Source organism: Synchiropus splendidus, chromosome 8, assembly GCF_027744825.2.
Source record: "Synchiropus splendidus isolate RoL2022-P1 chromosome 8, RoL_Sspl_1.0, whole genome shotgun sequence".
NCBI lineage: Eukaryota > Metazoa > Chordata > Actinopteri > Syngnathiformes > Callionymidae > Synchiropus > Synchiropus splendidus.
Window position 1 is genome coordinate 20,896,286 of NC_071341.1, and position 25,367 is coordinate 20,921,652.

The window sequence follows — 25,367 nt, forward strand, 5'->3', positions numbered from 1 at the left end:
TTGCGGTCGACTGCAAGTTGAAAATGAGTGAAATTTGCTGTTTTTCTGTGATCCAGGTCCTCCGCGTATTCATGCCCGTCGAGGAGACGGGTTTGGCTACGCATTTGGGTCACAGGCTTTCTGGGCACATGGTCATTAGGTCATGTGATCTCGCATGGGGTTTGACAGAGGAAGCAAGGTTAGTCATCGACAAATGTTTTTGAGGTGAGTGAGTTACACAGGATTGTTGTTAGGCTGGAAAATAAGACCAAGAGGGAGGAAACGCAATGGGTACAAAACAAAGCCTTGTGGTGCACCTGAGATAAATTTCTTTGTGATGCAGATAGGTGTGAATTCAGCGGGTGACAGTCTCAGACTTGTCTCTTCCAAAGAGCATGATGTCGCCACAGAAGACGTTTTTTTCCTGAGCGAAACATACGTCACTCACGTTTCGACTTCAAGTCAACGACTTGTCCAATACGTTTCTTTGATCAACATATGTATTGAACTAGTACACACATGTACTCAAGACAACCTAACTGGGGTTTTTCTGGGTCCACAAAACCAGGCGCACACAACAGAAGTCAACACAAAGACAACAGCGACTTGGTTACACGTTTTTATTTATAGATTAGAAAACAAAAGTCAAGTGCACAAAGGGCAACAAACGCAAAGGAGATGACCAAGTGGTGTTTGGTCGTGAACAGAAAGCAGCATCAGACAGGAGCTGCGCATGTCTACATGTGCCTTTATTGGTGAGTATGATGCGAGAGGCAGCAAATACGAAGTGGGAGAATAAACAGTCTTATCAGGGATGTGCAGTTCTGCCCGAGCATTCTGAGAGAGCGTCGGAGGGTGAAAGGAGCGCTGGCGACCCGGCTGCTTAAATCAGCCCCCACATGACGGCGCGACACCAAGTCACAACCGGCTGACTTAAGACAGACAGACAGACTTCTTTTGTGGCGTCCTGACCCACTCCAGCAGCCTCCCAATGACGAGGGGCTTGAGAATCGGACCATTATTTTTTACGAGTTGCCACCGGAGCAATGTCACTCCATATAAAATGAAAGGAACGTGGGGAGCCGGGCGGTTCGGGAACGGAGCTGGTGGCAGTCGTCCTACTGGGCCGCCAGTTTCCTGATGTTCAAGATCAACCTCTTGCTGTACTCCCTGTGGTCCACGGGCTTCACTTCCATCACGGTGGCCTTGATCCTGGACTCATCCTGGCGAGGCAACAAAGACCAGACTTCACACACCCTACATAGAGATATATATATATCCAACTGCTCTATTCCAGTGAAGCTAAAGATGATCTTATTGTGCGTATGATAATCCACTACACAAAAGCCTGCACACCGCGCCCCCCTGGGCCATGTTGGCGGCTCTGCCGTGCGCTTTGTGCCGCTTGGCAGGAGAAGAAAACTTGCGTTGTTTTCAGTGACTCATGAGCGAAGGAAAACAAATATGTGCCGGTGTCGTAACTGGTTAGAACAGGATTGATGATGTCACTCTTAACCTTTAGAATGGAATTCTGAGAGCAAAGTACAGAAAAGCAGTATTGATTTGTGCAGTTGAATGGACTTTGCTGGATTTTGTCGACTGCATTTGTCAAATAGGAGTGTGTGAGCACCTTCACTGAGGTGCTACTATCACCCCCACCCATCATCCCAGACAGTATGCAAGTCCACACCACACAACATAGAAGAACAATGTCACATTTGTTTGACCTTTTCAGTTTGAAAACTTGGAACAGAAACCCTCCAGCAGACCTCTACAGAAACACTGTTCTGAGCAAGGTACTCAGTGAGCACAAACCTCCACTGAGAAGCACCTTTCACGTAACTTTAAAAACACAATCTAGGAAATACAGACTTGCATCTATATTGTCCTGTAAATGTCGCCAACCAGACCAGTTGGGGTGTGTTGTATGTACAGGATACATGTACTCGGCCTCATAGGCAAGAAGAAAGTCAAAATATCAAAAGCCAAATATCATTATAATCTGTGAATAAATGTATCACGCTGTGTGACCTTCTCATTGAATAGTCATTGTAACTTGTAATTGTGAACCTGAAGATCATCTTCTGTCAGTAGCAACTCAACTTCTCAAGATAATCCGACTGTTTTGGAATAAATCGGACTCACACGTCATGGTGCTGAGGAAAGACCAAATGGGTTAGAGCAGCCGAGCGGTGTCTCCACAGGAGGAGTGGGAGATTATATCTATACTACAGCATACACAAAAACAAGGTTTTCCTACCATCTCATCACTCACAACTGTAGGTTTCAGTGATGTTGGAGTTGGTCCAGATTTCATTATACCGTATCAGCGCTGAAAATCCTGTGAGGACTGATGAACCATGCATAATATCAACGGATAAACGGCGGCAACTCGGCAGCTATCACTGAACATAATCTGTGCAAGGTGCAACTGTGACACGTTAAATGGGATGAAATGCTCCATCCATCATGGGCCATATTTCAAGCCACACAACAGTGCTGCTGTTGGAGCGAGGAGAGAACGCCAGGGAGTTGCAGGTGCCTCTGTGGGAGGAACTTCAGCTCAAATAGGCTGGTGGCGGTTCGGGTGTGGAGCCGTCGGACACAGTGGCCTCTTCAGTGGATTGAAGGCGGATGCCGCCTTTGGCTCGCCCCCAGACTTCCTGCTCAGAGTCCCAGTCCAATCAGTTCTTTTATGTGCTTCCCTCAAAACAATCCTCTATCTGTTTGGCCTACAGGAAACAGTGGCCGCCACTCATCAGAGTGCACCTTTACAAAGCCAGAGAAAAATGAGCGGCCGTCTCAGAGAAGGTGGCGGAGATTGGACCATCAGTCAGGGCGAGAGCAGGAGCGCCAGGACGTGAAACACGCAGGAGGAAACAACAGCACCTGTTGCTCTCCGAATCTAATCCCTCGCCTTTTTCAGTCCCATTACAGCCGGATCCGTTTGAAAATGAACAAGTTTTACTCACGTTGTAGGTCTCCAGCTTCACTCTGCTGCGGAAGATAAAAGTGTTGAAGTTGGCCTGTTGGAAGATGTCGTCAAACGCAGCCTCGTTCTGAAAATGAACAGAGAACAATCATCAGACTTCACGGGATTAGAATTGAATTTTCGCTTGAGGCTGAACGGAAAGAGGAAAAGCAACTTGATGTGAACGTGGCAGCTGCTTTACTGAGTTCAGAAATTAGCAAACTGGGATGAAGTTGGTCAACTGCACTTCACAAATCTGAACTGAATAACATTACGAGCACTAACCAAAATAGGAAACAAAGATCATTTCATTTAATGTCCTTTATTGTGCCAAAATAACTTATAATTCCTTGATATTAAATTACATTTTTTTGGGCTCATAGCTCCTAAAAAGTGTAAAGGTAAGTGCAAACACAAATATACTAATATAAAATAATGACTTCATACATCATACAAAAATATAAACATGTGCATTCATCCAAACTAAAAGCAACAGCAGCACCATACCGAGTCCTTGAGTTGTCCCAAGTACGCAGCATTCTGTCCCAATATTGCCTCGGCGCTCTCCTGGAAGCAAGTCACCCACTGGTTCTCTCCATAATCAGCGATGTTGGCCTGGAAAGAGAAAAACAGAGGAGACCACGGTTAGCACAAAAAACATGCATGAGCTTTGGTGACAAGGGTCACGTTTTATAGGGTTAAATATTTAAGACAAGATGGTGGGAAAAGTCAACCAAGTGTGACCCTCCTGATCTTTGATATGAGTTTTCACATTTTGTCAACTTTTAAAATTTGAACAACTTCATTCCAAGTAAAAAAAAAACCAACCTCGATGTCGCTCTTTATTTATGCCACATTATCAAGTAGAATCTGCAATCCTTCATGTTAGCTTGTAACTGGTACTCACATGTATCTGCTCTTCGATACAGTTGTACAGTATATGCCTCGTGTTTTGAAGAAAATACAAAATAAGGACATATGATAAACTATAAAATTTATAGTTGTTAAACTAGCTGACAGTATACAAGCCCTCTGTTGATTAAATGTGGTGTAACGTAATAGATCGTCTTTTTCCAAATAGAATGATGGAAATATTTCCAAATGCAGTTATTATTCTCCATTTTGTCAATGCAACAATGTTCATCCAAGAGTTGACAATGTGATTTCTTATTATCCTCCTTCATTGCAGGTCCTCAGACAATATTTAGAACTACTTTTTTGTCCATTTCTGTGGCATCACTTCAGGTTAAATCATTTTCAGGATGTTGGTCTCTTCATTTTAACAATTTCACTAACATACCGAGCCTATATTCCCAGTGTCATGTTTGAGATGATCTGACAAAACACCACTTTTTTTATTTACATGCTTTGGACATGTCAATCATTTTTCAAAACATTAGCATTTAGCAAGGGTTCAGGGCTCCACCTCCAAAGCGGTAATCAAAGACGTCCATTCTGAGGCTCATCCTCTCCAGGCTTCTGCGCAAACACCACACAATGTCAGCTTTGTTGCTTATATTTGACCTTGTTGCTATTCCGATGCATTTTTTTCCTCTAGTTAATTTCCCCATATGTTGCGCAAAGCATGTTGAAATATCGATCGTGACCCCAATGTGGGCGGTCCTAACACAATAGCAGCTCTCTCCCTGCTGTGTGTGGGTGTGTTTAAATATACACGCGTGTTTGTCTCCGTATGTTTGCTCTGCGGCTCGTGCACTTTCCACACTGCTAGGAAAAACACGAGTCTGTGGGTGAAAGCTTGATCTCACAGCATTCACTGGAGAAATGAAGTTGAAGTTTAAACGTCCAGGTCTAATTAAACAGTTACACTTTTGAACATGCGCAAAAAGGAACTGGTTTGCACTTGTGTCGCGCCGTTCGCTCACAGCAATTCAACTTGTGTTTGAAAAGAACGAAACAATGAACTCGACCTCACCACATTAAACTGTTGAAATGATCTCAAATGGCTCCATGTCAGTCTGTCGCCACAGATTTGGGTAAATGACTGTAAATGTGACTATAAAGAGCAGGATTGTTCATTGTTGCGGAGGCGGGAGACATAATGGGCGAGCGGGGCTCGGTCCCTGCAGACGGACCTGAATAATGAGACGTTCCACTGGCTACAATTAGTGTAGCCGAGGTTTGGGCTGCGAAGGAGCAGAAGGTTTTTTTTGGGAGGGAAAAGCCGTTACTCACTGAAAGGATGAGGCGGTATTTGAAGTTGGGAAACTCTTTGTCACACTTCTCGCAGCGGAACATGCCGTTGTGCTGATCCACCACCTTCTTGTTGCAGTCTTGGCTCGGACACGCCTGGTAGAGGCAGTTCTCCTTCCGCAGGTACACGATGGTCGCCAGGCAGGTGAAGTAGTCGGCCTGAGGGAGGAGAACGACTTGATCACACTGCAACTAAATCATCGCCACAGAACAAAGGCTCTGTAACATCCACAGGGAAACCTTTTCTTTTCTTTGTCTTTGGTGTCAAACCCGTGGCCAAGAGGGTCCCAGGCTACTTCATTTGAAGGTGCATCATCCAGCCTCAGTCACAAGTGTTGATGAAAATAAATCGAACACATGCGACAGATCTTCTGATGCATTATGTGATCGAGAACAATTTGCAGTCTGTTCCCGTCCTAAAACAGTACTTCACCGTGTTATAGCCGTTATAAATACTGAGTTGTTGTACGCAGTGCATTGTACATGACGCTACAAACGTCTCACGTCAGCTCTCAGAAGAACCTCAGCGATGCCACAAGGAATTAAAGGCAACCCACTGCTACACCAGCGTCGTCAGGATTCGTTTTCGATGCGTATGATGCGTATAAATAGCTTCTCCAAAACATTGCAACTCAGCATGGAAAATACCTGAGGAGGGGAAGTGAATTCTGCACTCATAAATAGAAAAAGAGAAATGGCTGTGGGTGAAACTTTTAATGAGAATAAGTCACATCTCTTCCCAGCTGCACTAAAAGTCCCACCTGAACAACTTAATAACTCCTGCTTTTTCCTCGTGACATATCTCAGACTCCAGATCAGAACTGACGGCGGGAGATGGAGAAAAAGCTCAGGATTGCTTTTGAAAAAACATGGCAGTGAAAGAGAAGGGCGGTGGTGAGACCTGTCAGAGTTGGAGACACTCTGGTTTGAATTGGGAGCCACTAGGAAAGACAAGATTCGAAAGGATCTCTACAATAGAGACAGCATCAGAAGGATAAAGGGAGGCTAGATAACACTGGTGTTAGATAAGAGACAGTAGACGAGTTTCATAAGAAATGGTGAAGATGGACATAAACATGAGGACAACAACCACCTCCCGAAAAAGTGCAGCAACTGTGCGAGTAGCTAGAGGATGAATCAAGGTATTGATGTACAATTGAATTCAGTGTTATTTTTCGGGGTCAGAGGGTCAAGATGAGGAGCAGAGGTGAACAACCATTACGTGCGATTGTAAGTGTGAATTTAAATATAAACACAGAAACTCTGTAACATTTGTTTTCGTTGGCATTTCCATTGGCTCTGACTCACCATTTGTAGCCCGACGATTTTAACTCAGGATGCGCCGATATCCCTTATGAGTCCAATACCAGACTTGAGAACTTGTACTCATACTCATAGAATACCACGCCAGCGCACAGTTTTTGAATGTCAGTTTGACAACTTTGTAAAAAATAAATAAATAAATAAATAAATGCTTATGTACTGTAGTGAAACTTGGGACTGTCACCCATGTACAAGAAAAGCATACTGAAGAATGTTGTTCAAATAACAATATATATGGAAAAAAACAAAAAAAAAAACTCAAAAGTAAATTCATGGTGTAGGTATCAGTGAGTACTCAAATGCAAGTACTCATCCAGTTGTTTGGGAAAACCCTGGTGCTGGTATCCTTAACTTTAACTATACCATGACCACACTTCCTATTGTTGCAGGCGGTTATTCAATGACACAAGACAAGTTCCATCAAAACCACAGATCCACTATGACAAGCAAAATAGCTTCACATTTCTAATGAGAAAATTCCAAATGTTACACCATCTGGAATAAGAAGGGTCTGATCAGTGTGAGAGTGATGTGAGAAGGAGCCTTTGCTTGTCTGGGTTTTGGGTCTTTACACACAAGCAAACATGCGGCCACTTCTTTGTCAGGGAGGGCAGGAGTGCAGCGTGGGAACTTGACACCGTGACACTGAGAGTATGTGACGGGGACAATTAATTGCAACATACTTGGTTTGGGCAGGCTGGAGAGGCTCGACCTCCACGGCCTCGTGTACGCGTGTCTCAGAGGGGTTGAGGACAGGCTCGCCTCAGCTCTTTTGTCAGTCCCCGGGCTTCGTCACACACAGCATGCCAAGGAGGAGCAGAAGCTCACAGTGCCCGGGGTCACAACTCTCCTCTTCAGCGACAGCAGCTGATGCCAGGAGAAACCCTTTACCCGACAGGTAGCTAATGGTTACAGTCAGCTTGAGGGGATGAAAGAGCAAGTAAATAGAAAGGACTCCTGAAGGTGCACGCAGGGTTTCCACTTGATGGAACAGAATAAGATGCAGCAGCTGAAGACGTATAGGGAGATGAAACGCATCATTAACTCGAAGTGACTGGGAAGCCAGTAAAGTGGGTCATATTCTGCAGGTTTGTGAGGCATTAATACAGAGTTGACATTAGCACCAGCCAAGGTGGTGATCTCCCTCCACACAAGTCCCACGTGTATTAAACCAAAAATCATTCATGGAGAGAAACAGATAGAGATAAAGCTACCATGACGTATCACCATCGTTCTCCTAAATCTAGGGCCCAATGACTTCCGCGGTCATGGAAACCAATGGAGTAGATGAGTAGATCACAAAAACTAGTTTGCATCTTAAATAACTAAGGAAGTTTTGGATGGATTTAAAAATGTTTGACAGTATTATACAGTTGAGAACATTTTGTTTTTCGTATTCTCATCTCAAAAAAGTTGCGTTTTATTTAATTCCTATGCATATTAGTTGTTTACTATTTAAAAAAAAAAAACTGTAAAACAGCGAAAAGAGCTATTAGAAACAGAAATACCACAAATAAAAGAGGTTACAGGGCCCTGTAAGTCCTGGGTTTAATCAGTTTTTATTTTAAATAGTGACCAGGAGACTGGTGGTCAAGTGATGAACATTTTTAATCCGATCTAGAACATGGTTGAGGTGGATTATTAGATTAATCACAACTAAATATGATTCCTCAGGTCGCTCAATCACAGTCATTTGTCCATGAAGAAACCTAGGACAGAAGGGAACACACCTTATTTATTAGTGGGGTCCCAATCCAATATCAATAAAGGTCTGATATCAGGGAAAAAAATGGATCGGATTTTATCAGACTGCATCTAAAATATCTGATGTAAGTGCTCCGATGAGCAGCCTATTTTCTGCTCCAGCACTTATCCGCAAAATATCAGTGGCAGTATCGACAAGCTTTTAAACCTCATACTGCTGCTGCAGTTTTAGCAGCATGCAGAGCCTGTGACGCACTCACAACACCTTCCCATGGCAGCACAGGACCAGAAGAGTTTAATACGACCAAACTCATTGTGCATTTGAAGTGGCATTACAAACAAGAGCACGGAGACTGAGAAACAAACCTCTGAGGTGCTGCATGACTGGAAGATGGACAAACAGACGGTCCATGTCCAAGAGAATGTTTTACTGTATTTTTTTCAGGGTCTTCTAATTTGTTATTTATCTATTTTTATTCTGAGCTGTAACTGTAGAACACTGTAGGTTTTACGTTGAAGGTTAACAATTATGTAACCAATTGGTTAATAATAAATGAAAAAAACCTTTTCCAACATTCCTACGAAAAACACATAAGTGATGAAAGTATACAGGATTCGTGCTCATATCCGATCGATATCGGCAAATACTCTGGCTACAATATTGGCATCGTATCAGAAGGGACGAAGTTGTATTAGGACATCCCTAGTTTTCACGCACTGAATGTGTTTATACAACACATCTGACACCTCCTGTGTATTCAAAACCAACAATATTCCACAGTCATATTATGTGACCTGCTTTTCAATAGGTGACATTATCCAAGACCAGTGGACAAGTGAGGCAGTGGCAGCAGCTGCATTCAAGTAGAGGTAAGCGAAAAGAGTGGAAGAGCACAACTTGCCTGCATTGATCAGCAATGGACTTTTTGGGAGGCATTTCTGGTTGGCTGTAAATAGAGGGACTTTGTGCATGAAAACGCGGACCGTCAATGGTGTTCCACTCACCCCAGTACTTAAGACTAGCCCACGTTCAACACTGCGGCCCAGAGCAGATTCGAAGAAGTTATATACAACAACACTGACTATTCCAAATGAACAAAGCAGTCTCATGTCCTAGCAAGAAAAAGAAGTTTTAAGAAGGAACGTAAGCCTCAAGAAAACAGTGGTAACTCTAAGGTTGGGTGGAGAGGGTCACATACCACCCTGAGCTGGATGGTGGGACACAATTTGGAAGGCTTAACAGACTTCAACCTTCTGAGCCTGAACTGTGAAAGTGGCCATAGTTGTGTTGAACTTACAGCGTACACTCCGTCTCAAGTGACAAGCTTGCTCAGCGAGAATGTCGTGAAAGCAGCAGCATTGTTTATAAAGGTAGCAAAGACTCAGCAGAACCGTTCTACTCTGGCAACATTGAATAAACCATTAAAGCGCCTCGCTAAAGGTGAGACCAGCAGATCAAATCCTTCACTCGTTTTGCTTCCAAACTCTCGAGGCAATTTGTCCGGCTTAATTGAAGTCAGCCCAAATATTACAAGCAGAAATAAAAAGAGATTTTAGGGGGAAGGTGTGAAAGGTGGCACTGACGGATCAAACGGTTTATTATATGTAGATTAAAGCCAATTACTGGGTAATTACATTGCACCTTATGGTTCAAGTGCAACAGCACCTGCCTGTATATTTAAAGCAATTTCTCTCTCCGAGCTCCACATTTGTATAGAAGCCTTTATAACAGGGTTCCCGCTTGTAATTGCTTATCTCAAATGTCTTCAGAATTTCAATCATGCCGCCGGCTCGTACACATCGTGAGATGACAAGCCGATATCGTGACACAGGTCACCATTACCCAGCCATCTATGACTCAGCAGCTTCTGTAAGCATCACTTCCTGCGGCAGTCACTTTAGTATTTCAACAGAAACAGATATTCTGAGAGATAATTTCATCTTGTAAAGTGACTCACATCACAAGTGATTCGTGAGCAGAGTAAGACAGCTAGATCTTAGGTCAGGAAGTGGAAAGAGCTCACTTCACAACGGTATAACTTCAGAGTACAAAGAAATATGGTATGGATAAAGAAATTAAAAAAAAAAACCTTTAGAAACAGTCCTTGAGTTTCCATCATTTGGAGAATGACATTTGAAAAAGCTGAATTCAGTAGAGAGGTTGGAAAAGGTCAGGTATGGGTGAGTGATGTAAAAAACAGAAGTTTAAATGGTTCTATTCCTGAAGTTTTCTCTCGGCATCTGAAATCAAGCTACAAACAGTGGCGATCCCAAAAAGCATATATATTCAAACAGACTAAAACGGGACATGAAACTTCCAGATTTCATTATTTAGGAAGGTCAAATTCTCACCCAAACTATAACTCTAAATGTATATCGCCAGGCACCAGATCTAATCTCTCTCACATCAATCTGAACGAATAGGTTGAGAATTTCAAATGAAACCGCCACAGCCTGTATGGCCATACCTTGTCTCCATGTCCCAGGTGTTCGTTCTTCACATCCAAAAGAGTCTTCCAGTTGGTGTTGGCTCCACCCCCACCGGGACCCCTCATCTCGGTCAGAGACTGTCCGTCCATGGCATGGCCCTCTTTATCAAACCTACGCAACAAGAAATTGTGAAAATATTTCAAACTGACAAACAAAGCAGTTCATAGAAAGGAATATTGATGAGATGGGAAAAAAAATAAAACTGAATAAGGCACCATGGACCTTTAAAAAAATACCGAATACAAAAAGGAAGACTGAATTTAGGGTTGCAAAATTTATCGAGTGTAAAGGCAGGAAGGCTGGCTTCAGCGACATCTATTTCAGAAGTAAGAACCAGATGACAAGCTGCCATATTTTCTTAAGAGAGTGTGTGGCATTGCCGTGAAATTGCTCCCTCAGACACTGAGAAGCCAGAGATGAGGGCAAGTGGCTGGTTTGATTAAAGCTACTGACACCTGGAGAACTGACAATGGATAAAGGACACGTTTGAGGTGTATGAATGAGGAAGCCTCTTCCCATACACGGAACACAGCCATTCGCTTTTTCATCCCATCTTCCCTCTAGTTCAGAGGAAAAAGGCAGCGGGAAAGGAGAGAAGACATGGTTGGAGATGATAGATCGGAGGAGGCAAAAAGCAGTTGTGGAAAAAATTACATTTTAGCACGGTTAGAGAGATCAATAGCTGGCTAATCTGCTGGCCACCAGGCAGCCTAGTGCACAATGAGGGGGTCAGGTTGTAAATACGGGAATGGACTTCGCTCCGGGAGCCATGAGTAATTGAAAATATACACATTAACGGTTCATATAGGGACCCCAGACACACACACAGAATGTCGAACACACCGGAAGGGGAAGGCCTCGCCTGGACGTAACTGGATCTACACCAACGGAAGGAAAGTGAATTAGAAACTCTTCTTAGCATTTGTCTTTTTTTCCCCTCATTGTTCTCCTAGTACAAGGATGGAGTGAGAAAATCCATTAACTGGTACCTAGGAGACAACATGGTGTTCTGTGGCAAGAGGGATGACAGAGCAACAACGGCTAAGTATGTGAGAGAGGGTACTGCAAATACCACGGTAAGAGGATTTCATGTTTTTCTACATTGTCTAAATTAAAAAAAAAATCTCGATTTCTATATTAAAAAGAATAATAAAAAAAGAAAATCAATAACTGCTCGGCGACCAACCAGACGACCAACCTCCATCAAGCCAGTTTCACCCTCAATGAGATTATGCCCCACCTCCCAACACTATTGAGCTACAAATATCCGCATAATTCACAATGAGCTTGGACAGCAGGTGGCACTAGCATTACAGAGTGACAAAAAAAAGCATTGTGAAGAAGAGTGACCAGAGTAGTAAACTCTGGAATCTCACCAGTCCATCTACCTGATGCCGTAACTGTTCCATTGCTAGTTCAAGTCCCTTTCTATGACCAGAACCTTTGCCTTGAGTCAGCATGCAAGAGGAAGGGAAGTTCGCTCTGCTGCAGTCACAGGTTCTCACCAGAGTAACCGGACTGACACTGCAGCATAAGCGTTTGGCAAACCACAATTAGCGGAGGTTAAAATGAGATCGGGGCCTCAGCATGTAGATTTTAAAAAAAAACTATCAAGCAGCATCATATTAAAAACTGAAGTTGCTTTGTGCATGGAACAAAAATATTTTTTAAAAGCCCTCAAGTGCAGTAAGAGATAAATATAGCTGCATTAAAGTAAACAGGGCTTCGAGGCAACATTTCTTGCCTGCGGCAGCATTAGTTAAATCGGTTCCAGGGTCGTCATTATTGGCCTGCAACAACTAAAACGCCAATGTCATGAAAAGACAGAGGAAATGTCAGCTGCGTCTCCAGAGACAGTGTCTGAACGTGACAACAGGGCCCGGGAGGGAGCATGTCACAGGGCACTTGACTGCTCAAGACATCAATTCCAAATGTGCTGTTGCCATCTAATGGACAAATGCGACTACACAGCTGAGTGCATTCAGGCGCGACACGTCTGCTTCTATACTGTTGATTTACGACAGAATTAAAGAGGCAGACAACACGGGCGTATCGCACACGCATATCAACAAGACACTAAACCTCCAGATTAACCCTGAGATTAAGGTGATTAAAGCAGGGAACAGCCTTTTTTATGTGAGGGAATTAAGGCTGTTTTCCTCAATGGAAGATTAATGAGTTTGACATTAAAAGATGCAACTCAGCTTTTCATTTAAAGTGAAAATCGCTGAGTGGCATGACTAATATGCAGCATGGCTTTGACTTAACAGCACACCAAGGATAGAGAATTCATTTAAAGGGGGTCCCAGACGGCGACGCGAAGGCAAAGGAACCATGAAACACAGACAGTTTGCATATGACGCAGACTTGATGGCAAGACTTGATTTGTTCCAAAATCAGATGGAAACGGAGCCAATGACAAAACAAATTTAGAGGGTGATTGATTTGCTTCTATAAGCGGATTTTAATCGTTTACATCTCAGCTCAGGGAACAATCATCACAGACACACTTCATGGACTGCTGGGTATCATCCTGAGCCCCAGGCTTATCACAGGCCCCACAAAACACACAATATGTACGCAGCAGATATCAGTCCAACAACTTTGTCCCCATCAGCGTGTCACTTACAGACATAGTAAGACACACTTCACGTCACAGTTGTAGTTTGGAGATAAAGTTGGAGAACAAAAAAATGAAGGGAAAAGAGAGAAGAGAAAGACGACCAACAAAGTTCATGGAGGAGAACAAGAGGATAGGAGTGGCGGGAAGATGTTCAAGATAGATGAAGCAGGCTGACTTGGTGAAGCAACCCACATTGAGAGAAAAATAGAAAAGATCACCTTGAAATGGAGAGCTGAAAATTTGAATTTCAATATATCGCCAGGAACAACTCAACGAAGATACATCAAACCAAACGCCAGTCAGTGACTAGAAACACCCAAGTTTTTCCTCTAGTAAAAGATGGAGAAAAACATGCTCTCTGATATTACAATGGCACTGTGGGTGAACTCGACCCTATTTTGTACATTATCTTTTCTCACTGCTTTCCATATTTTTAGATTTTTTTGTTTAACTAAGCAAAGATCAATTACTGAAAAAGGTGTTGAAATAACAAAGTTTAAGTTGAAAATCCTGCTGTCACGCAGCAAAGGCAACTAAGCGACACTCATTGCAGTACTCACAGCTGAGTGTTGTCAGTAGGCAGCAACTTGTGCCTCGTCTCTCCAGTCTCTTCAGCTAAAATTTGGATTTTTAAAAGCGCGTCTTGCTGCCAAAATATTGCGTCTGGTCACATCAAACCAATGAAATTACAGGCATTTTATTGACCATAAAGCTCAAAATGCGCCGTTTTCACCCGCCTGTCCGCAACGCCAGCAACAGAGCCAATCTCCTGGAGGACCAGAGAGAGAAGCAGCAGCTGAGACCGGCTGTGGTGTCTGAACTTGGGACACACGGGCAAAAACGGTATTTTTTGAGTACTTTATTGTAAATAAAACCTGTGGGGAGTTCGGGATTCAAGTTCCGAACATCGCCCAGTTTGTTTCATGAGTCAGTCTCCATGCTGAACCCCCTGTAGCAAACTCATGTTTGGTATTTGCGTTCATTAAGAATGTCTCAGTGTACAGAAACAAGAATTGACAGTGAATGGCTTGAAACCACATTCTTTGTATGCGTTCTCTTAAGAGTGTTCAATAAAGTTTGATAAAGTTGCAATGTAAGTGATGAAAGACATCTAAGTTCACATCAAACCTACTGAGAAGAAGCCGATCAGACGATTTCCCAGCGCTCAAGCAATGGAAGGGGTTGTCGAATTAAACACTGAGTCCATTGTTCTTCACAAAGTCCATCTTTTTTCATCTCCGACTTTTAAAAATGTCCACTAATGAATACTTGCCAGCCAGCAGGAGCCAGATTGATAAAGAGGCCTTGGCGGGCCACCCTGCTCTCCTGCAGGGGATAAACCGAGACGAGAGTTAAAGGATCATTATCTCGGGCTGTCCAAGTGAGAAGTGACGGAGGAAGCAGCGAGCGAGATGTCGGTCATGAACCAGAAGGAAGAACGCAATGTTCAAAAGGCTGTGGAATTGAAATATTGAAAGAAAAAAAAAAAAAAAACACCCACAACATCTGGAGAGACATTGGTGCCATTAAAAAAAAGAACGAAAGTGCGATCAATCCAACAAATGGCTTCAACGTTGAAGGCCAGTGGATGGCAACATCTGTTGTCACTTGTTCTCAGCTCCATTTGTCCAATATACAAATTATTTGAGTATAACAGTTGCCTTTCAATAAGATACAGCCAAATAAAATACATAAAGATGCAAGTGTAAAAAATGGTTTATTTGGCTCATCATAACTAGCTGTGCTTGTGATGCTTTACTGTATGAAAAATTGTCAAGGCTGTGCCGATGGATCGGCCGATTTATCAAATCACTGGGCCGAATTTGAGCGCTACCAAGAGGCTAGCCAATGAATGCTAACCGGAGGAAACACAAGCAAAAGCAATGCTAATGGGTTTATTGTTTTGCACCAGCAGCCGTGTTCTGTTGTTGAAGACCGGAGGTGCACTACCAGCAGCTAACAGCTCACCTGGACCCCAGGTACTCATTTCATAGATGTGTAGTTGAAGAACAGAGGAGCGGTCTGTCAGGTAATAAGGCAACATTCCGGTATTTAACAGTAAGTCAAGTTTACATTGTGGGTTTGATCTGTTCATTGAAAAGGGAATAAAATGCATTATTTTAAATGAAGCACTTTGCCTTTTTATTGTTTATTTATTTGCTTTATAAGTTGCAATGTTCTCTATAGTGTGTGTGTTTTGTTTACTATTACTGTTATTCAGTAGGTTTAGTAGTGGCACTGGTGCCCCACTAAAAACATTACATTTTTACATTTCCTGCTCAACATTCTGTTAAGTGGAGACACACCATGTAACAAAATACAATCGCATTTAAGAGTCACAAACGATTGCAGCTGCCTACTTTCTCCACACAGCCACGCAACAGAAGGTAAACACAAGTGAAACGAATCAATATGGTCTCGCAAATACAGACATCTGACTTCATGTCAGAGATGAGCAGCAGCCGCAGCCTTTTCAAGTCGCATTGCATCTATACAGTATATTAAAAGAAAGACGGATCGATGGAAAGGCTCAGCCCCGCCAAGTGCTTTTTGGTCCACACCTCATCTATCATGGAAAATCAAATCAATGTGCCAATCAGCAGCTTGCGGACCTAAACCAACGTTCTCGCCGGCTCACCAGCATCTGAGTTCGGAATTGAGTGGCAAGTGAAATTTGACAGGGCGGTGAAAGTAAAGCATTTTCTAATGAACTTTTCTAAGGCAACAAGAGGGCACAACTTTGCATGAATATGGTGTCAGCCTCAGAGTCCAGAGTTTTCCACAAACGCCAACAAGTTTTCCTACTTATGTTTCATTACCAGGATAGTTTCAGTGCAATAGTATAGATAGTAATCAGGTACCTCAACCACTGTCAACCAGGAATGGCCAGTCATATTCAAACAGCAATTATGTGAATCAAAAGTGAAACCTTTGGGAATTTAATCTTATTTTAGAAGCAGATGAAAGGAGCATATAAAGAATCTTTGAAATAATTATCATAGCACTTCACTTGAGTCGTCCTGCCCCCCCACCATGATATTCTGGCGAACCAGGGAGAGAAGCTCGATTCGATAAGGATCACTAGTGTGCGCACTATCCCAACTCGGGAAACATGAACTTAAAAATCACTTAAATTTTCCAAGTTTTCTATCTTGATAGAAATAATTGGTGCGAGAAAAGCCTCTCAGTGGGGGTGATGAATGTGGAAAAAGCTCCTGAGGCGGGGAGAGGGAAACTTATCACACGTATGATAGCAGCAGTGGAAGTACGCAGAGAGATTACAGTCGATAATTAGACGATTTTAGCTCGGACTTACCAGCCCCTGAGCTTGTAAGCCTCTGGGATGTCCGGGTTGATCATCACGGTGCTGCTGAAAGAGGCGGAGAGGGATCGACCGCCGAAATCCGAGAGCTTTGCTCCCTTGATTGCTACAATGGGCTGCCCAGAGCCGTCAAATTTCTCAGCCTGAGTGGACACACAAAAGAGAAGCAATGAGAGAAACACTGCAACAGCCAGGTCATGGATGTGCTCTCAAGTTTAATAAGCAACAAACTGGTCGGTCATTTCACTTAATATCTGATGTAAACTCACCAACTGGAAACCGTTTATACAGCCACACTTAAAATAGCAGAATATTGTTTGAATAAACTGTTCTATCATAAAGAAACAATATTGAAAATAAGAAATATATAGTTTCCATAGCAACATGGACATACTTGACATGTTCCAGTAAATTTCCATGGGAAGTTCAGGTTGGTAGTTTTGAAAAAAAAAAAAAAAAAAAAAAAAAAAAAACAGATTGGACTGGGAATTATGGGTATTAAGGGGAACTAATAATACATCATATTTTAGCACAAATATCAAACACACTCATACTTCATGCTCAAAAGTGTGTGTACATGAGATGGAGGCATGCAGCGTGTTCCGCACATGTGATTGAGGAATGGCTTGGATATTCCAGTTTCTTTGAATCGCATCTGGGGTTTTTTTGGGGGGGCCAAGACTAATTCTAAAATATACTTTCCTCAACTATATTTAAGCACGGAACAAAGAGCCAACTTTCCATTCACGAAAGTCTCAGTGTATTCTTGTTTATTCCATAAAAATTCCAAGGAAAGTTTTTATAGAAAATTCCTGGAATTTTGCAACCATACATAGTAGTGACAAAGTGACAACAAAACATTATTTTAAGGTTGAGAAGCAACTGATACAACAAAAAAATATCGATTCTAAATAACCATGTCGCATTAGGCCTTAAGTTCAGGGTACTGACTACTCAACGATGCTGCTAAGAAGAATCTTCAGAACAGCAGCTCCTAAATTTGAAAGGTGCACTACTCCAGCACAGAATACAATTTGCCATATCACATTAGCAGAATAAAGTTGCGTTGATCCGTTCATTGTGGCTCTAATCTAGACGGGCCGTAGCACTGGATAAGAGGATTTATTGGCAGAACTGGAGGATCACCGCAGTGGCGAGAGGACAGAATTGAGCCGTTGATATCTGCTGATCCATCAGCGGCAGACTGTCGCTTACAAATCTATTGTCTCCATTTGATAATCACTTAACGGAGTTGGTCTTCTGGGTACAGCATCCATCACAAAAAAAGATTAATGGAACAAAGCTTGTGTTTATTTCTGAAGTAAGGGAAGTCGAGTTGACTTCACAATGCTTGTGTTTTAGGAATCTGTTCTGTATTTAAGATGAGTAAAACTCCATACAAACTAGCTCCTGAATGTGGAAAAACAATGTTATCTGAGTGATGCAGAGAGGAAGACTGAGTTTGAATGTGTGTACCTGATTTAGCTATATTTGTGAGGAACAATTCTTGGAAGCACACTATAGTTGTGAGGACATTTTTCCGGTCCCCATGCGCGTAAACGCCAAAATAAGTTATTATAATTATTTAGAGTCGTGGTTAATGTTAGCCATTTATTTTGGATGGTTAGGTTTAGGGTGAGAGGCTGGTGAAAGCATTATGTCGATGAAATGTCTCCCACAAAGATAGCGAATGTTGTGCCCTCTGTGGTTTGTTTACAGTGCTCAAGTCACACTTCTCTTCCGTTTGGATTGAACTGCTTCCGTTTGGGCCCGCCGGGCATGTGCACTGCAGCATGCTTCAAGGAGAAGAGGTGAGCTGGTAGCATAATGATGGAACAACTAAGAATCTGCACAGCAGAATCCCCAACACTTAAAACTTTAAATGCGTCAACTGGGAGCAAACAAGAGAGGATTTCACATAAATCTGTCAGATATATGAAAACATCCCTCCCAAATGGCTGTTTGGTGTCTCCCCTCCGTCGCTCATAAACCATACATCCAGTCAAGCCCCTCCAGAGGAGCAGGGATCTGTTCAACAAACAAACAGCACTTCTTGCTACTCAGAGTAAAACGGAGGTGAGCGCAGTCCCACTGAGTCGCAGGTAGAAATCCACCGCAGCTGCCTATTGACATCCAGAGAGGATGCTCTGCACCCTGACGCATCAAATTTAAACGCCCTTTTTGGGAACCTCATGCAGCAGTCTGAGAGAAACAAAAACACAAAGTAGAGTGTTTTGGATGAAATTAAGGCTGTTCAAAAAGCCCCCCATTACTTGATATTTATTTCTGTGCGGCCACACGGAACTTTGGGGCTGAACTGTTCAAACCTGTCATTTGCTCTCACAATTACCAAGGCTATATTTTAGACGCTGCAGCCGAGACTTGAACATTTGACATTGATTATGTTAAATACAATCATTCACCGTGCTGCAGTCTGAAAGCAAGTCTTTTTGGGGCACAATTTCACCTTCATTCACTTCATTAACTGTAATCAGGTGACACCCATGCATCAAGATAAGAGGGTACCTTCTCTGGAAGAGAACAACAATCATGGCTGTGAATGCAAGTTGTCATAGCCCTGTGGTTATGTCTGAGGTCTGCTCACCTCCTCTCCCCACAGGGTGACCGACACAAACTTCCCCGACATGTCCATCAAGTTGAGCGTTCTCTTGGACACCTCGCGGTTCGCCTTGGTGGTGAGCCGGGTCACATCGTCCACGCTCTTGCACACACCGATCACATCTGGAAGGTAAAACGAACCACACAGTTCAGCCGTGCACTCCACACGTGGCGAAAATGAAATGTGAAATTAAAAAATATAGTCCCCAGTCACTCTTCAACCACAACTGGAAAAGAGCCACTTGCAGCAACACATTGTGCAGACTCCTGCCAGGATGAAATGAAGCCAGGAGTTGCCTGACTTGCCATTCCAATTAAGAGAATTTACGCCTCAGCTTCTTATCATTAACTAATTTTACCTTCGACGGCATTTTCCAGTTCCCCATCAGTTCATGCAGTCAGTCTTCACCTGAAGCCATTCATGTCACCAGAGTGATTAATACCACTTCTCAGTTCTCCTCTCATATAGCGTAATTGCTTTAAGCCCCTGGTATTCCTTCGACATACAGCAGACTCAACGTAACATTGGGTGTCAGCTGCACTGAGGGTGAGCAGCTTTCTTCAACAATTCACACTCAAACTTAGCCTGTAGCGATGTTATTTTTAAAGCAGGGGTTTCAGTTTCAGCCATTGTATTTCAGAAGTTTCCTCACCTAAAACACTGTCCTTCTCTTTGTTTTCCAATTCAGCAATGGACACAAAGTCGCACTGCACCATGGGAACCTCGTTGCTGTCTTCACACGGGATGATGGTGGATTCTCCGTTGAGGGTCATCTCGTAATCGTTCTTCACAGACGTGTACTGCTTGTTGGCAATCTTCAGGGAGCCCTTGGACACGTAGTAGACCTGCCCAGACAGATGGGTGTTAATCACGGACCTTTTACCTGACGTAGTGGTGCGAAACAGAAGTAGCGATTTCATTGCACTGGTGGGATCAGTGATCACTCATAAAATCCAAGTCTGCGTTTGTAAATAATGTGGGGCCAATATAAATCGTGGAAGGGCCACTATCAAATGGTTAAAAACAACAAAACTTTATTGCCACGGCAGAAAGCAACACCGTCCACTGCATTTATGAAGGAAAATGGATCTTGTTCATACATGAGCCGCACTGATCTATGAGCCGTGCAGTGGTGCTGTCTGCGCTGCAGAAAGGTCAGAGGTGCACTTGGCCTAAAAATGAATGTGCTTCTGAACTAGTTTTGAGTCAAACATCAAGACTGACTCATGAAGCAAACTCAGCAAAGGCAGCCTGATGCTCTTCAGCCTGTAAAAATCCATATATAAGCCATATTGTTGTATAAGCCAAAGGGATCAGGCCGCAATAAAGGTAGTAGCATCTTATAGTCCAGAAATAGTCATAAATTACATTACCTTTATTTTTCCACACTGGGGAAATTTTAGTTGTAACACCAGCAATTGTATTTTTGCTTCCTTGATTGTTAGAAGCAAAAAACTGCTGCGTTAACAGATATATTCTTTTAATAAAACAAAAAATATATTTTCTAAAACATTGGTAGCAGGTAAAACCCTAATGCAAAGTTCCAAACACAACCCAAAATCAGGCAACTGGGGATCAAAAGACAAGACCAGCTGCGAGCACATCACGACAGACCTGGCAGATGACTCACTCTCTGGCATTAATTCACACATTTCATGAAACAATGGGATCATCCTCCATCACACAGTGCTCTCAGTCTCACCTTGCCAACCTCAATAAGGCTGTAGAACTTGTCCACCTCTTGGTTGAAACCAGTCACCCTGATCTCCCCCTGTAAAACATGTTCATGAGCAAAATGTTCAAAACTATACTCTGACGTTGTACAGGTCAAAACTCACGCTCTCATCCACGATCTCCATGGAGAAAAGCTTGCCATCTCCACGGGAGTTGCTCCATGTGCGGATGCCGCTCTTGTTGGTGACGCGAGCTCGAATACTCCACCTGGAGGAGTGAAGAAGTAACGCTCATTATTTACTATAGCTGTGTTAGTATTCCTGGGATTATGCTCCATGTATTTGCAGAGCTGTGAGAATTAGATAAACAGCAGGTGAGTTGCCAAGTCGCACAGGCAGAAACGTCGTTTCAAATCTCCACACACAGAGAAAACAAAAATCTGTCTGGAGGGAAATGTTTTTGCGATACGTGCAGCATCGTGTTAAGAGTCTCTGACAACAAGTCAACCTTCAACTCACTCACTTGGACTGGTAAGGATTGAGGCTAGCAATGGGCACAACTTTGGAGCTGCCCCCTGGAGTACTCGGTGCAGTGAAGGAGGGCTTCTTCCCGGCGTCTCGATTAAATCCTTTGTTCGCTGCTGGGAGAAGGAAGGAGAAGTAAATGATCCACGAAGAGCGGTATTGAGAGGAGTCAAGTGAGAGTCAAATGCATTATTCATCAGAGACAAATTACTAAAATCCAATTTCTTTGGATTGCGACTGCTTGATGACTACAATTACCTCACTTCACCAGGAAAGTTTCATCAAAGAAAAACAAAAAAAAAAAGGACTAATTAGTTTGAGCGAATTCCCGGCTGTTGATGCCCGTTTATGCTGGACGGAAAAATACCCCAGCCAAAAACCAGTCGGCACAGGAGAGTGATCCGACGTGCTGGCGAGGAGGATGACTCACGTTTTCACAGAATCAGGGCAGAGTGTGAAAACCGGCAGCGGAGCGGAGCCGCTCATCCCCTGGAGAGCTACGGGGCTTCAAGACCGTTTGAACAGGCGCTGCACGTTTGATTTGCGTGCATCTCACGCTGAGGATTAGAGTTCAAAGTGTCCACTTAAGTCTTCCCACTTTGCCCACCGCAGCATTTCTGGTAATTAAGCCCCGAGATCAAGCAGTGTGCACACACCAACACGAACCACGACGCCGCTGATAAAAGGGCTGCCATAACCTTAATAGCCACATGACAAAAGAAATGCCTGCAAATATTCACGAATCAAAGGTTGGAGCTTCATTAACTCAAGTACTGTTTGATAGTTGTACAGCCTCCATTATAAATACATTTTATTGGACCACAGAACACAAAACACCTGAACTGAAGCAGTAATATATTTTCCCTCAAATTTCGTTCAGGCAACAGGACAAAATAGAAACAGAGAAATGCTGCCACCTAGTGCTCATGACGAGCAAAGCAAGAGCGAAGAAATGTTTACATTAGAACAAAGTAGAAAGAAAGAAATCCTCACATGATATTTATAGAATTTAAATGACTCACCTTCGTTGTTGTTTTGGGTCTGAAGTGGAGGACGAGCAGGGGGATTTGGAGCAGATGCCGGAGCTTTGGTTTGGCCTGCAGGGACCATTAGTAATCACTTACAAAGTACTTAGCAAAACACATCAAAAGGAGCACAAAAAAAGCAAGAAATTTGAGTCAAGTTCTACAATATAAGAGAATAAAAAACGTGGTTAGAGCCTGTTCACATCAAAAATTTAATCAGAAAATATGAGGTGGAATATCAGACTTAAATACTGGTTTCATTTGGTCAAACTTGAGACCTACATTATTTAATTTTATAAGACCAGCTCACCATCAGTGTACGGTGTGGGCTCTCCAATTTTCCCACCGACCTCCTGCGCACTCTTTATGACGTCAATCCCTAAAATAATGACCACACGCCTGGGAAGAGATCAAAAAACAGGAATATCCTTTAAGGATGTCCATAAAGCTAGATACAATAGTGTTTCATCAAATCATTGCATACCGGTTATCCTTCAGAACATTGGTCACATGTCTCTTGAGGAGGCAGATGCAGTTGGGCGCCAGTTGATTATTTTCCGCCATGTAATTCAGCTGAGTGGAGAGCATGAAGGCTGCGGAGGAGGGAGAGAGATGACTTCTGGATCATATTTATGATCGGAATAGCACTTCATTGTTAACGTAATAAAATGTATGGGTAACTATTTTAAGTTATTATTACAATAATTCACATTCACAATGTTGGAATCATTAAATACCGGAAGCAAAGTTACACAACACTTACAGGACAGAGTGTGTTGGCCATCGCTCATCATCACCCGGTAGCGAGCCGGACCGTTGCCATTATCGATCTTGCGAATATTCTTGTGTTAAAGTAAAAGGCATTAGTCAGATGTATTATGGCAGTGGGGGGCAATATAATACAGTGGTACCTCGGTTCTCGACCACAATCCGTTCCAGACGGCCGTTCGAGAAGTGATTTGTTCGAAATCTGAATCGATTTTTCCCATTACAATGAATGGAAAAAGAAATAATGCGTTCCAAGCCTTAAAATAGGCTTTTGTAGGAGTGAATGTAGAGCGTCTGCTGCAGGTGGCTGTTCCTCTATGTGTGTGGCCGCTGCATGTGGGAGGGGTTGCCGAGTGAGTGACGTCTCTCCAGAAGTGAAGAGGTGCCCGGTGCGTGTCCAGCTCTGAATGTGCGCTTCTGTGCAGTTTGGCTGTGACAAAGTCATAAACCAAGTCACGCTCTGTCCCAGACTCGCCTCATCCCTGTCCCAGCTCCAGCCCACAACAGGACATCAAACCCTGGAGTGAGCGCTCCAGCACCTCCCCTGTGACACTCTACCACGGTCCAGTGCGGAGACAGGAAAGGTTTTACACCTCAATATGAAGAAAAAACAGTCAGTAAATGGAGCTAACGGGACACGTCTGCATACAGAGGCTGCGTTATACACAATAACAGAGCGCGTCGTGGGTCAGCTGATCAGTCCGCGCACGTTATGTTTTTTCTGTCTTTTTTCAGGGGGCGTTCGAGTTCTGGATTTTCGTTCGAAATCTGAAGAAAAAAAAAATTTGAAAAAAACCGAGGTACCCCTGTATAGCATTATAAAGGGCAGTCAAGCCAAAAGTTAAGGAGAGGAAATGAAGTGCAACAATTGCATGGAATATGATGTTTTCTATAGGCTAAAATGCTCCAATACACTATGTACATTTTATTTAGATGGAAATTATGGACAAAACCATGTAGCTATGATATGAAGGCATTTCACGTTTGTGTAGAACGAGTACTACACAAATATGTTCAATGATACATTTTAAACGTCGTGAATTGTAGTGCATTTGTAAACAGTTAGCATCACCCTTGTGACGTCACCAAGAAAATGTCTGAGAAACAAAGGACTGACACAACGAATGCTTGTGACTTGTAATATAATTTAAATCTTCACATTTAATTTTAAAAGCTGTTTTCACATGACCACTACCAAGTGTAAAGACCTGCTTTCGTCGAAACGGTTGGCAGGTGTTTCACTTTAAGCTAGCAGACTAACAACAGTCAGTGATAACAGTTCATTCTACGCAGATTCAAGACAGAATAATTCATAATTCATAGTTTAATGTGACGTGTTCACACTCACCACAAGCTGGAGCACCATGTCGTTTACATCGGTGCCGTTAGATAAAGCCTGCAAGCACAAACACGATGCATTTTATACGCTTTTCTACTCCGGTACAGACGAAATACGTTCACTGAACACATGTGTCGTTACATGAGTTGAGTTTATGGTGGCGTTTTCGAGGGAATAAACCGGGCGGGCAACAAGGGCCGCAGAGTCATCCCTCGCAAATCCGTAAAAACAACGAAATAAAGCTGAAGTGCCACACAACCGTCGACTCGGACTTACCTCTATCGCTCCCTGCGTGAGAGTCTGCATGTTTGGAAGTCGGTTTGTGGAGCGTTTATAAGCAAAACACAACGATTTCTCTCCTCAACGACTGAGCTTGCGTTTCCACCCAAGTCTCCACTGTCAATTGTACCGCTGGCGCCAAAAGCTTGGACAAACCCCGCCAAGCACGACACTTCCGGCTTCCGTTGCCATTTAACGGTTCTGGGATCAGAGAGTATGCGAGTCCTCACACAGAAAGCACTCCATAACTGATCTGAGGCCAGTTTGGCGAGTTGAAGCGCTTGTGACGTAGGAGGCGCAAGAAAGGACAAACGAGAAGATTTGATTTCCGTTGTTTAAAATTTAAAGTTTAAAATACATTTTATCGGAACAATTGTTGATTGTGTCACGAAACAAATGTTGGTACTATCTGAAACAACATTTTGTTTATTTTATTTATTTATTTTTAAATTTAAATAATAAATATTTCTAACAAAGCAATATGAAGACAATACAAAATCTTGGAATCTTGT

The 25,367-nt window shown here is 42.9% G+C and overlaps 1 protein-coding gene across 2 annotated transcripts; it reads right to left on the minus strand.

The window, feature by feature from the left end:
- Window positions 1–597: 597 nt before the first annotated feature.
- On the minus strand, window positions 598–25,018 carry rpa1 (replication protein A1). Of its 2 annotated transcripts, none has more exons than XM_053873781.1 (17): window positions 24,853–25,018; window positions 24,586–24,633; window positions 23,233–23,311; window positions 22,954–23,062; window positions 22,780–22,868; window positions 22,467–22,541; window positions 21,443–21,557; window positions 21,085–21,187; window positions 20,949–21,017; window positions 19,899–20,091; window positions 19,232–19,368; window positions 16,621–16,769; window positions 10,660–10,792; window positions 5,147–5,323; window positions 3,458–3,565; window positions 2,952–3,038; window positions 598–1,202 (listed from the first exon to the last, which is right to left on the minus strand). In XM_053873781.1, the coding sequence occupies exons 1-17, from the start codon at window positions 24,880–24,882 to the stop codon at window positions 1,098–1,100; spliced, it is 1,806 nt and encodes a 601-aa protein (XP_053729756.1). In that variant the 5' UTR covers window positions 24,883–25,018; the 3' UTR covers window positions 598–1,097. The 2 variants fall into 2 exon arrangements, with proteins under 2 accessions (XP_053729756.1, XP_053729755.1); XM_053873780.1 differs by having other exon boundaries at window positions 21,443–21,560.
- Between the last annotated feature and the right edge of the window lie 349 nt (window positions 25,019–25,367).